This window comes from Notothenia rossii (assembly GCF_949606895.1).
Source record: "Notothenia rossii genome assembly, chromosome: 3".
Classification (NCBI taxonomy): domain Eukaryota; kingdom Metazoa; phylum Chordata; class Actinopteri; order Perciformes; family Nototheniidae; genus Notothenia; species Notothenia rossii.
Genome location: NC_136901.1, coordinates 69,281,189 through 69,293,424, shown reverse-complemented (window position 1 = coordinate 69,293,424; position 12,236 = coordinate 69,281,189). Strand labels below are relative to the sequence as shown.

The window sequence follows — 12,236 nt, the reverse complement described above, 5'->3', positions numbered from 1 at the left end:
CTAGTCTACAGTCACATCTATATTTAAATGTACTCCGCAATGATATTTTAAATCCCTTATAGTAAAGATTTATTAATTTTGCAACATACATTGACTTGTAAGTTATCATTTGACAGTTTGGGAAATGGTCTTGTTACTTTGGAGCAGAAAGTTATATAATACGATTAATACCACTGAATACCGCTAACTACCTGAATGTAGCTAACAACAGCCAACAGCTAAAGTTAGCTTTGGCTAGCAGAAGGATAATCATGGGGAAAGCTCTGCTATCTCTGTCCCAATAGCCGCGTTCACACCGGAGTACTTTTCCCACTTTAGTTCCGATATAGTTCCGAAATGTCGCGTTCACACCAAAAAGAGCCGGAACAAAAATGTGTTCATGAGAACCTTTTTACCCCCTTTTCCGTCCCTGCTAGAGAGCAGGGACTCTCATGCGGCTCTCTTGTGAGAAAAGAGCTATATTTCTGATTGGCTGGGCGGATTGCAAACCACGCCCCGTAAAACTCAAAAAAAGTGTTGTGAAGCCACCATTTTATTATCCTCGCATTAGCATTATTAGCATTAGCATTCGCCCAGCGCAGAAACGCAGAGAGACTAATTTATGGCAACACAAAATAAAACATGGGAGCGGTGGAGATGAGGAGGTGTCGGCGTTCTGGTGATTTACTCGGAAGGCTTCAGTAGAAGCTGCTGGGAGTCCCAGCAGCTTCTACTGAAGCCAGTCCCCAACTCCGGGGACTTCCGGCCGGGGATTTTGGGCGGCAGTATACGCCGTGAAGTTGTTTGCGGCCTGCCAGTAAACCCAAAGCAGAAGAAGAAGTGACGTCAGCGGCTTCATTTGCCTAATCCACCCCCAGGGACTTATTCCGTTGTGAACGCGATCTGTACTTAGTTCATCAGAACTAAAGAGGTCTGATGAACTAAGTTCTCATGAACCTTTGTGGGAAAATGACTGCGGTGTGAATGCGCCTATTGGGACCAATTCTGCCTACCAGCACCTCTAACGCTAACTGATTAGCCAGGTAAACCTCAGAGTTTTGTATCTAATAAAAAAACAAGTCCAAATGTCCCTAGCTTTTTACACATGTCGAAGTCTTAATGCTAACATAAACTTGCTTAAATGCCAGTGCTGTTGATCTTTTTATCTATCACTCTGCAAGAAGGGAAAAAGCTATTCTTTAAATACTTGGTCAGCATTCACAACCTGAATATGTGATAGATTTGACTGCCAATAGTATCCCCATCTTCCTAAACTTCTCCAACTCACTACCCTAAATTACGCAAATAGCTGTATGAAGGGCTTAGAGACTTAATAAGTAGCTTTTTACTTTGAGTGGTATAATTTTTGTTGTATTTTAAAACATTTTTAAGGAATTGGTGCATAGGACCAACTCCAGGAAGCTTAGCAATTATAGCTCCCAGAGATAAACAAACATGTAGCAGAAGAGAATTAAATGGTCTTTCAAATGAACCAGTGTAGTCCATGTTTGATGCAATCTCTCAGTCCTCCATAGCACATAGTTTGACATATATTCCCTGGTATAAAATGTATTTTCATAATTCTACTGACTCACAGGGTATCCACTTTATCGTTGGTCAAAATTCAGACTTAATGTAATTGAAACGCTAATTTTCCCATAGGATTAAAAACGTTTGGTTTAAGTGAATAGAACAAATAAAAGCCCAAATGTAGAGGTAGAGTACAGAGGCATAATAAAGTGTTTTCATGTTCTATTAATCTCCTTAAGTGACACAAATATATTCCAAAAATGGATTTACATAAAACAACATCTTCATGAGACCCCATTGTTTCACGAGAGCCCTTTAGGTTGACTCATTTAAGTCTTAATGTTTCCCTTTCATAACAGACTATAAATAGGCATACATGTGAGTTAAGTGCCGCTGCAATAGAGAATAATGACCTATAAAATGGAGCAATGTCAAACCAAGATTTGTTTGTGCTGTTGCTGCATGAATGCATGTGTTGTGGAGTGCATTTTACTTTACCCCTATCCCCTTAAAAAAAAAATTTGTTTGAGTATTTGACTTTAAATGTTAATATAGGTTTTGTTTCAAAAGCTTAGTATTATATAAATAAGTAATATCAATTCCAGACCAGTATTTATTGTCATCTTCTGGGGCCTGTCTCACAAAGCGAATGCAATACAGTCAGCTTTGAAGATATGCCTCAATAATATGGCTCCCACGTGAATATGCTAGGTAGCCTGAAACAGGGAATACGTGTCTTCTTTATCAATTGAAAGGTTTCAATACATTTGCTTGTGATCAGGAGTTTGATTTCCCGAATTAAAACAAATACTTGATAAATGCCTTTGACTAAAATGTACATTGAATAAATCACTGGGAGATCATTTTGGGTGTCCTTTTTTAAATCAATAAAGTTGATGTCTACAATGCATACGATATGCAGAAGTGGATTTCACTATTTGCTTTTTTCAAATATACAATGTTTTCACTGTTTCTTAAGAAGCCATTGAGAGCAGCATTGACTACACTACTGAAATATATTTATTGACAACAATGACACTCATTGTACCAGTTTGTGTAGAGTTATGTTGAGATGTTAAAACCTCTACTTTAGCTATTTTGTGAAACTAAAATAGCCCATTTTGAGCCAATATTGTATCTTAAGTTATTCAGCATACAAATTCAATCTTACTTTGTGAGACAAGCCTCCAAAATATGGTTCCGTTAAAGATGTTTTATTTTTGTTTCGTGTGTGTGCGTGCGTGTGTGTGTGTGTGTGTGTGTGTGTGTGTGTGTGTGTGTGTGTGTGTGTGTGTGTGTGTGTGTGTGTGTGTGTGTGTGTGTGTGTGTGTGTGTGTGTGTGTGTGTGTGTGTGTGTGTGTGTGTGTGTGTGTGTGTGTGTGTGTGTGTGTGTGTGTGTGTGTTGTCCTCTGGTCTTTTACTATACATGTTATTTGTATTATATGTGCTGTATTTTGTCTCTATGTGGGCCTAGTTCGTCTTCAGGGTCATCTGTATAAAATATGTGTACTCTTAAGTGTGTATGGTTTGGAGTTTGTGTATATTTATGTGTTCCTATGCTGTAATGTATTTAAGTTAAACAAATGTGTGTCTATAATTAAGTGTGTGTGAATCAGTGTTTTAGTCCTGTGTGTTTAAAGCTGTTTTGTTGCCACTATCTTTCCTCACCCCTTGGCTCTGCCCTCTTCCCTCCTTCCCTCCTTCCCTCCCTCCAGGACAAGACGAGCGCTCTGAGCCTCAGCAATGTGGCGGGGGTCTTCTACATCCTGATCGGTGGCCTGGGCCTGGCCATGCTGGTGGCGCTGGTGGAGTTCTGCTACAAGTCCAGGACCGAGTCGCGCCGAATGAAGGTGTCCACCGCGCGAGCCGCTGCCGCCTCAGCCGCTCAGGCCTTTCACTGCTCAGCCTTAGACAGTGGTGCTAGCGCCCCCTACACAGAGCTGCAGAGCTACGGCCTGTACGCCAACAACACTGTTAAGATATAAGGGCAGAGCACAGCCATGGGGTAGGAAACGCTGTGATTCAAACCATGATGATGATGATGATGATGATGATGATGATGATGATGATGACATCTGCCTCCTCACCCTTCCGCCCATCTAACCTTGATCACAGTGCCTCTGTTGGCTTCCACCGCAGTGCAAACGCTGTCCTGTACCTCTCTCTAACTCTGCCGCTACCTCGCTCAGTCTTTACTTCCCTGATCTACTGCAATGTTTTTGAATCACTTAATTCTAAAATTGCCATTATGCCTGTTTTTTTAATAAAGTTTACATTTGTATCACTTGAGCTGATATTACAGAACTACAGAGCCAAGAGAGAAACAATACTGTAAAGATCATCTTTTTTTTTTTAAATAGGGGATAATCTTTCTGAAATTCATAATTATTTTTGTTCATCCACAACAGGAAGGGAAACGATATTTGCTAGGTTAAAAGAAGTCATTGTTGTTGTAATACAAATGTTCGCCACTACAGACTAAAAGTGCACCACTACCCCAAGTTTTCCCTTAAGATGTAATATTTCTGTGCACTTCAAACACATATACTTACATTGTGTTGAGTACTTTTTACTGCTAATTTGCCGTAAGGTAAAAGTCAAGTTGTTAAAGTCTTCTTATTTAAAGGGATAGTGGTGCACTTCAGCCTCTTGTGGCAGACATGAGTATTACAACATTAAACTGAATAAAATAAATCTATTTAAATCTAACTTAGAAAACGTTTTTTCTTTTTCTAACATGCCTCTCAGGGCAGTTAGTTTTGCAGGGTTGAACTCATCTTGAGAAAAGGTTGTCTTTAAATGTACCTTTTGCTCTCATCCCCTTTACACTATTATATTGACAATGTGTTGATATAAAGATTTGATTTATATGAGTTACTCACTGAGTTTGATTATATATATATGAAATCCAACTAATTAAATGCACATATAAAAGGCAAATTCTAGTTAAATCCCATTACTCTACACATTTATATAATCTCACAAATGACTATGTTTTACTACTTTTACAGCACAGGTATAAAGGCAATTTGAATTACAGTGGTACATCTATCTACCTCTGTCGCTCTGAGCAAATCTCTCCTTTGCTCCTTCTTCTCTTTTTGCTGACTATCTCGCAAACGCAGGGCCCATTGTGGTGAACATCCTTTATATGTATACCATAAGGCAGGCCTGGTACATGTGTGTTATCACTGCTCTAACCTCGAACAGTCTAACTCAAACTGTTGTCTGTCCAGAAACTAAAAGGAAGGACTTATTGCTTGTTATATTTTATCGGGAGATGTGAGATTTCTCCTGACAGCAGTGGTATTGTAGCTTTTAGTCATCTGCTTCATGGATCAATTTGCAACAAACAACCTTTGATTCCTTCTTTCAACATCAAAGGCCCCCGCTGACACACTCTCCGTGTAAACAGCGAAAAAGACAAGACAGGGCCAAGACAAGGACTGATTTTCAACATGAGTCTCTTACGTTTTAATCAGCCCACGAATAGGCTCCTGATCAGTATGCTGATGAGATTGTGAGCAGCCTATTAGTGCAGAAGTGCCTTTATGCTGTTTGGCTTGAAAGAAACAACAACAGCGTTCCAATTAGAGGCTGGTGTGAATCTCCAAACCGCATGCAGCACTCACCAGTTCCTCTAGATCTCACTCGCTTTGCCCAATTGAATCCGCTATAGAATAGGGGGTGCAGGCAAACACTAAAGACACACACACATGTGTATCACACATCATTAGGTTGGCTTTCAGGCTCAGTGGCTTTTATGACGCTAGAATGGGGAATGAAGCTATTAAACCAATGAGTGAAGCCTCAACCCCTTTCTTACTGCCCACACATTGCTCTGCTCCTCCTGTTGCAGAGTGGGACATTGATCGGCCGGCACCACGGTTTACCACCCGCGAATATCACTCAGACCCACATTAAGAGGGTGAAAACCGGCACCCGGTGACTCCTAACAGCTACATCTGCTCCTGAATTTCTTGGCAGGCCAGCAACACATTTAGATAAAGACATAAAAAGCTGATTAAATTCATCTTATAAAGAAAGAGAAACTGCATAATCTTTATTGTCCTATATTTTAAAGTCCTTTTATAGTAATTGTCTGCACTGCTACCTCTAACTGTTGCATTCACTTTCTCTGCTCTGATTAGGATATAATGTATGCATGTGTGTAAGAGTGAGATCTTGCATGTGGACTAACTATAATCCCTTTTATGTTTCTGTCTTCAGCAATCCATCAACGACGCCATGCGCTGCTCCACCCTGACCCGAATGAGTGGCAACGGAAGCGGCGGAGAGAACGGACGAATCCTCACCCACGACTTCCCCAAGACCGTTCAGACGCTGCCCTGTATGAGCCACACCGCCAGCATGGGACTGGGTGCCTCCGGCATGTGATCCTCACATGACTGTGCTGGCGGCGAGGAATAGGCAGGGTGAGGCAGAAAAAGAGCACAAGACTCTAAATCTCAAAAATCATGGCTGTTTGGTTTGACCCATCTTTCCTCCTGGCTGTCAACGTGCCCGACTTGAACAAGACTTTACCTACTGCCAAAATGCACTCTCGAACCGCTCATTACAAAACTGAGACTCGCAACATTTTTTTTAATAAGTGGATGTTTGAAAAAACAGACACTGAGAAAAAAAAAAAAGGGATTTGTGCTGCAATAAAGAAGCCGTCAACGGGGCGTGTTTTTGGAATTTTTTACAGTGTTAATTTTTGTGGGAAAAAAATAACTTTATTGTTTAGTGTGACGCCTGCGCTGTGCCATTTCGATGGAGCTGTTGACGTAAGTCTGCTTGTGCAATATCTTCACTTCCACTGCTGACCTTGTACTACCTAGATGCTTTCTGATGGCTGATGGAACATGTCTTTGCACAGATGTGGAAGGGGTGGACAAACACTTGTGACTGCTACAATGATTTCATATTGTTTTGGGACACTCCTGCTCTCTTTCCCTCTCACATTTACACGCCATTTTGGGAGGACAAAGTGCTCTGAGGAGCAAAGACAGATTTTAAGATAAAGTATATGGTTTTACAAAACTGTAATAGCTCAAAGATATTGGTCAAAAGGTTGATTCGATTTATCCGCAACTGAAGGTGAACACTGTTTACATCAGCAGTTGACCAGGCCACAACAAACATGCATTGCTGCTACACCTCATTTTAACACAACATGCCTTGTCTTTGTGCCATATGACCATTCTCACACATACACACAGATACACACTTGTTTCTCCTGGGTAAGAGTTCATATTTAGTCAGAAATTCAGAAATCACTTGACCTAACAAAGGCTATAACAGGAAAAAAACAAAACACTGACACATTACTCCGTGGCTTTGTACAGTACTGAGTGACCTTACACTGTATTCTACTGTTGTGACATTCATAGCATATCCATTGATATACTGGGGAGTCTATTTGCAGCAAACATTGAAGAACAATGATTGACAGATTCAGATATAATCTGCAGAAAATATTCTTCAAACTATTGTTGGAGCTGCATAATTCCCTCCCTCCTGTGATGTATTTTCAGCTGTATTCAGTTTTTATTGATATTGGCAGTGAAGCCACTCAATACATCCCCTGCAGATCGTGCGCGACCTATAAAGGGGAAATTGGCCTCCTCTAGCTAGCTTAGAATTGAAACATGCGATGTGACTGGCAGACTCACCTTCACATTTGTCCGTGTTTATTAACTGTCAAGGTTTCCGTTTGTCCCATACTGCCTGGCTGTAGAGTTCTTCCTTTTTCAGATGTCATGTAAACAGAATTAGAGCGGCGGGTCCTGAACAGCAGAGGGCAGAGATGACAAAGGGCAGACTGCCTCGTTTTGGCATGATAAACCAAAATTCCACCATTTCAATACTTCTAACACAAAATGACTATTGGTGATGTGCTTTGCATTTCTAGTGTCGTTATGTCCGTTAGTGGTACACATAGCAGAAAACGGACTTGGGGTCATAACAGGCAATATCAATGAAAGAAAATAATAAGGCTGGCATAATTATATATTTAATTTTTGTCAACAAATATTGTGAAAAAACACAACAACAGGATGTCATCTATTTGAAGGATTTAGCAATATATGACACAATATGTGATGACATTTCCAGTTTGCCATCCAACAAATCGGATGAAACAGCACCCACGTAATCCCAACAAAGCTGATTACTTTTCAGTGTTAAACTATTAATGAACTTAACACGTTTTTATGACTTTGATTTTGCATTTCTTAATGAATGTGTAATGTTTCGATGGGATTTAAAACTTCTTAACTCCTTACCCCGCTTGTGTCTACAGAAGGCGTACATATTAAAAACATCTCACAAATGTAATGTTTCAAATTTAAAGAATGCTTGGTATTTTTGCTAAAACAACCGACTTGGTTATGTAGTTTTGTGAAAATGTTACTTAAATGGGACCTATCATGCTTTTGTACGTCTTTTATACATGAATATGTGTCCCGGGTGTGTCAGTGAACTCACCAAGTGTCAGAAAACACAACCCGCTCTCTTTTCCTCCATACCCAAATCTCTAAAAACGGGGCTGCAACGGATCTGATACAGACTGATAGAGATTTGAAATATCTCTGACGTCAGAAACGGGGTGCTCCGCCTATATGGGCAACTCTCCACCTATCAGAGGAAGGAGAGGTTGCCGTGGCATGGTAACAACATGGTAACAGCATGGTAACATGACGCTCGTGCCTCGCCCCCCTCCTTTGCAGGGGGGCGTGGTCAACTGCAGCTCATTTGCCACAGAGTCGGCCCTTGTGAAGACAGGGCTGAAATAAAGCAAACAGAGCGAAATTAGGTATGGCTAAAATGCATGATCTGTTTGGTATTTTGAAAAAAAAAAAACTTCACAGACATGTTTTAGATAGGTATGGCCCTACAATATATGTTTCAAATAGAGCATGATAGGTCCACTTTAAACAGAAATACATAGGGCATTTGTTGGGAACTGTAATTCAGCGACGGATTAATACACAATTGATGCACTGGTATATATACTATATAAAGTATATATAACAGCCGGGAAGTGTGGTACAGTGCCCTTATTTATAAATTAATTAAAGAATATTTCAGCCAGAATCTGTGGCTCATTCATATGTTTTTAAATAAAATACAATAGCAAATACAAAGGCGATACTTGATTGTAAGATTACTTTATTGTCAGTTGTAGTCTTTTCATAGGAAATGTTGACAACAAGAAGAATATTGAATTTGGACAACTCATCCTTTAAACTTTAAATCCTATAGGTGAAAACTGCCATAGCTGGAATAAAACTTTTAATAACGCTTCCCAGCCCGAGGTTATATAAAGGGTACATTCTGTGCCTTCTTCCAAAACAAGCATCCACTCTCGTTTCGGGTAGATGAAAGATGAGGAGTAATGTATAAGAAATCATAAAACTGCAGTAATTCATCACAACATAAGCCCTGAAATGCACTGAACATCATCATCTCCACTCACGGTCGACATCTGAGAGTCAGACAGTGTCCAAAGGTGTGGTTTTTACTTTAAGGTGACTAGAAGGTTGTTGCTTGAAATGGGATTTTTGCTGCTGCTGGATGCCAGAGGTCAGCTGTAGATTATGTACGGCACAGTCTTGCTGACCTCTAATTTCACAGCAGAGGCCAAGCGTCTGTACAAAGGCGGCACCCCCTGCTTCCACTGCTGCCTGCATATTATTTTTCTTCTCCTCTGAGTTTCTGCTTTAAAAAATATAGTACCAAATCCAATGTATGACCTCTCTCTTTGTTTAGATTGTCATACAAGCAAGAAAAATAGGCAGTCAGAGTTTACTGAAATCATACATATCTCCACCTATTATGTATATAAAAGGCTTTTCTCTCCCCCCAGTGAAATGTTTGTTCTGCTCCCATCATGCCTCAGCGTACCTGAATTAGTTACCTACCGCGTGAGTACTTTTCCTTTACTTCCCCCATCTATGCGTTTTCTTTTGCTGATGTTGTATTAATTAGAACACGGCACAGCTCTCTCCAACGGAGGCTTTACCTTCAGACAGATGTTTTATATGCCATAAAAGATTTGTAAAAAAAACAAATAATAATAAAAAAAAAGACACTCAATGTTTGTATTATAAAGGAGAGTTGGGTGCCGGGAAAGTGTTATACACTTTAACGAGTGTAAAATATAAAACACATGATGTTGAGTAATCTTTAGACGCTAATGTTGTTTTAAGCCAGTTTTGAGTTCATTTCATCTTATTTTGTTGCAATTTCAAAAAGAATTTCCTGTTGGTGTTTTGTGCTTGAAATTTAACACCATTTGAATATTCTTTGTCGTTTTCCTTTTTCACAGTATTTTACTACTGGAATCTAATCACCAGAAACATAGTTGTTTTTTAAAACTTTGGAAAGGGTTGTACGGTTTTAAAATCAAAACGTTGATCATGGTTTCACAGTTTAAAAGAAAAGTTAAATAATTAAACTATTAGCAATCAGACTTTTGAGAAATAACTTCTTTTTTTTCAACCAAAGTGTCCTGGAAGGAAGTCATCATGCTTTTGTAACTGAATAAAGGAATAAACTATGAATATTTGTTCAGTTTTATTTCAACGGGATTCGTATAAATCACTCCTTGCCTCGGGCAAATGAATCCGTGTATCTACCGTCCAATTGTTTTTCTTTATTAAACACGTAAACGGAAGAGCGTCTGAGAGGCGTTTTTGCTTTTAGCTTTTTACCCCCCATATATACAGTCTATGTTTTTACCCAAGCGGCAAACTCTGTGGAAGAGCCGGGACGCCAATACGGAAGTGGCACACACTGCAGTTCATATATTGGCCGATAGGGACTGACTGCAGAAAGGAGCAATTTCCATAGACCCCCATGTTAAAATGCCCAACTTTACAGCAGAAAAAAACATGTTTCTTTCTACCCATGGATGCAATAAATATTATTATGAATATAGTTAGATTCCACCTTCATGATTATGGACCTGTGAGTGAATTGTTTTCTAACACGACCCTTTTATTTATATTAGGTCTTAAAGTGTTTGCATAAATTAGGGCGTGGTCACATTGAGTGACGGCTCTGTGAAGTGACTGCTGCTGTTAGCTTCTTGTTTCTCTGCTAGCTGCTCCGTGAAGCTACAGGCACTCTGCCTGTTCAGCTCATCCAGGGAACACAACTTGCCCCCGGCCGTGTTTGTTTTTTCTTCCTGCTTATATATCGGACTATTGTGACTCGCTCCGCGGTTGAAACAGACGGTGCATGAATGCGGTTTTGCGGTAAGTGAAATTCGAGTACTTATTTATGTGTTAATGATTTTAATCAGCTACGTAATTAATGTTACGGCTTGGGTTAGCGTGTAAGCGAGTGGTGTGTGTGTGTGTGTGTGTGTGTGTGTGTGTGTGTGTGTGTGTGTGTGTGTGTGTGTGTGTGTGTGTGTGTGTGTGTGTGTGTATTTTAATCAGCTGGATAGCACAAATACTTTGACTTTAAAATACCCATAATTCAATTGAAGTAGTGCTCATAATTTTTTCTTGCAAAGAACATAACAGTGAACCATCCATGTAATTTTTGTGGCAATGAGATAATCACCCCTTTTTATCACATCAAAACTTCTGAGATTGGCTCAACTTGACCCGACGACAGAAAACTTAATAAACGACAACTTGACTCACATTATCAATTTTAAATGATTTTATTGACTTAAAGATGAGCGTATTGCTTCCTGTAAGAAACAAATATCTGTTCCACTGAGTAACAACGTTTTTAAATATGAATAAGATGCATGAAAAAATATGATTCAAATTAGGCTATAAATTATATATGAACATAACCTTTAGAATAAAGATGTAAAATATACCGAGATGAATAGATTATAATTATTTATAGATTTTAATTGATTGAATCACCTACAATATTTTTGTATTGAATGAATGTGCATACTGTTAATGCTTAATACAGTATTCTTAACAATATCATTATCATTAATATTGTTCCTCTTTAAATGTTCCTAATTTCCATGATTTTGTCCTCGAGACATTTGTCTCTGATTGCTTTTATTGTTCATTTTAAGAAATGTAAGAGTTTTTTTTTAATGTAATCAATGTGGGGAAATTGGAGCAACCCCGCCTCTATTTTGAATGGAAAAATACCCCTGGACATTTGTTCCTTCAAAATGGCTGTCCACTCTTAGAGGTTTTTTTACTTGATTTCAGGAATCAGTTGGGAAAACCGAAGCACATTTTTCACTCAGAGGAAACCCGTGTGGATTTAGAAGGAAAAACACCCGTGGAGATCTACCCTTAATATCCCCTTAAATATTGCACGCTACAGGTTTTTCATTTGCAGTTAAATGCTAAAATGCGGGAAAACCTGAGGAACCCTGCGGCACAGTGAACGCTCCTCCGGATGTTGGAGAAGGCTTTTCCAACAGACCTTAAGAATCTGCAGATGGTTCTATGTTTCTGAGGTGGGTTGAGCAGGCGATCATCGACGGACCAGACTATACAAGCTCCAAGTCCTGGGTCCTTTAAAATCAAACCGGCCAAGACCATATCTTGAGAGCCCGCAATCTTGCACAAGCGCTGGTAGACAATCTTGTCAAGGTCAGCGAAGGTTGTTGGAGTGGTGTAAAAGTCCCCGTTCTGCACCTCAGCCCAAACTCTATCAAAGAGGCTCTTAATGATGTCCCTGTCGTCCACAATAGTGCGCCCCACTTTAGATTTCTTGAAGGACAGCGT

At 39.6% G+C, this 12,236-nt stretch overlaps 1 protein-coding gene across 2 annotated transcripts in view; it reads left to right on the top strand.

Annotated features, from left to right (window-relative positions):
* gria1a (glutamate receptor, ionotropic, AMPA 1a) overlaps nucleotides 1-10,079 on the top strand; it is a 77,042-nt gene extending 66,963 nt beyond the window's left edge. Inside the window, exons 15-16 of one of the 2 annotated variants that reach the window (XM_079671898.1) lie at nucleotides 3,225-3,359; nucleotides 5,740-10,079. In XM_079671898.1, coding sequence (XP_079528024.1) covers nucleotides 3,225-3,359; nucleotides 5,740-5,907 — 303 coding nt within the window. In that variant the 3' untranslated portion in view covers nucleotides 5,908-10,079. Of the gene's footprint in view, nucleotides 1-3,224; nucleotides 3,515-5,739 lie in introns of both variants that reach the window. The other variant, XM_079671899.1, reaches the window with a different exon arrangement.
* Nucleotides 10,080-12,236: the final 2,157 nt, after the last annotated feature.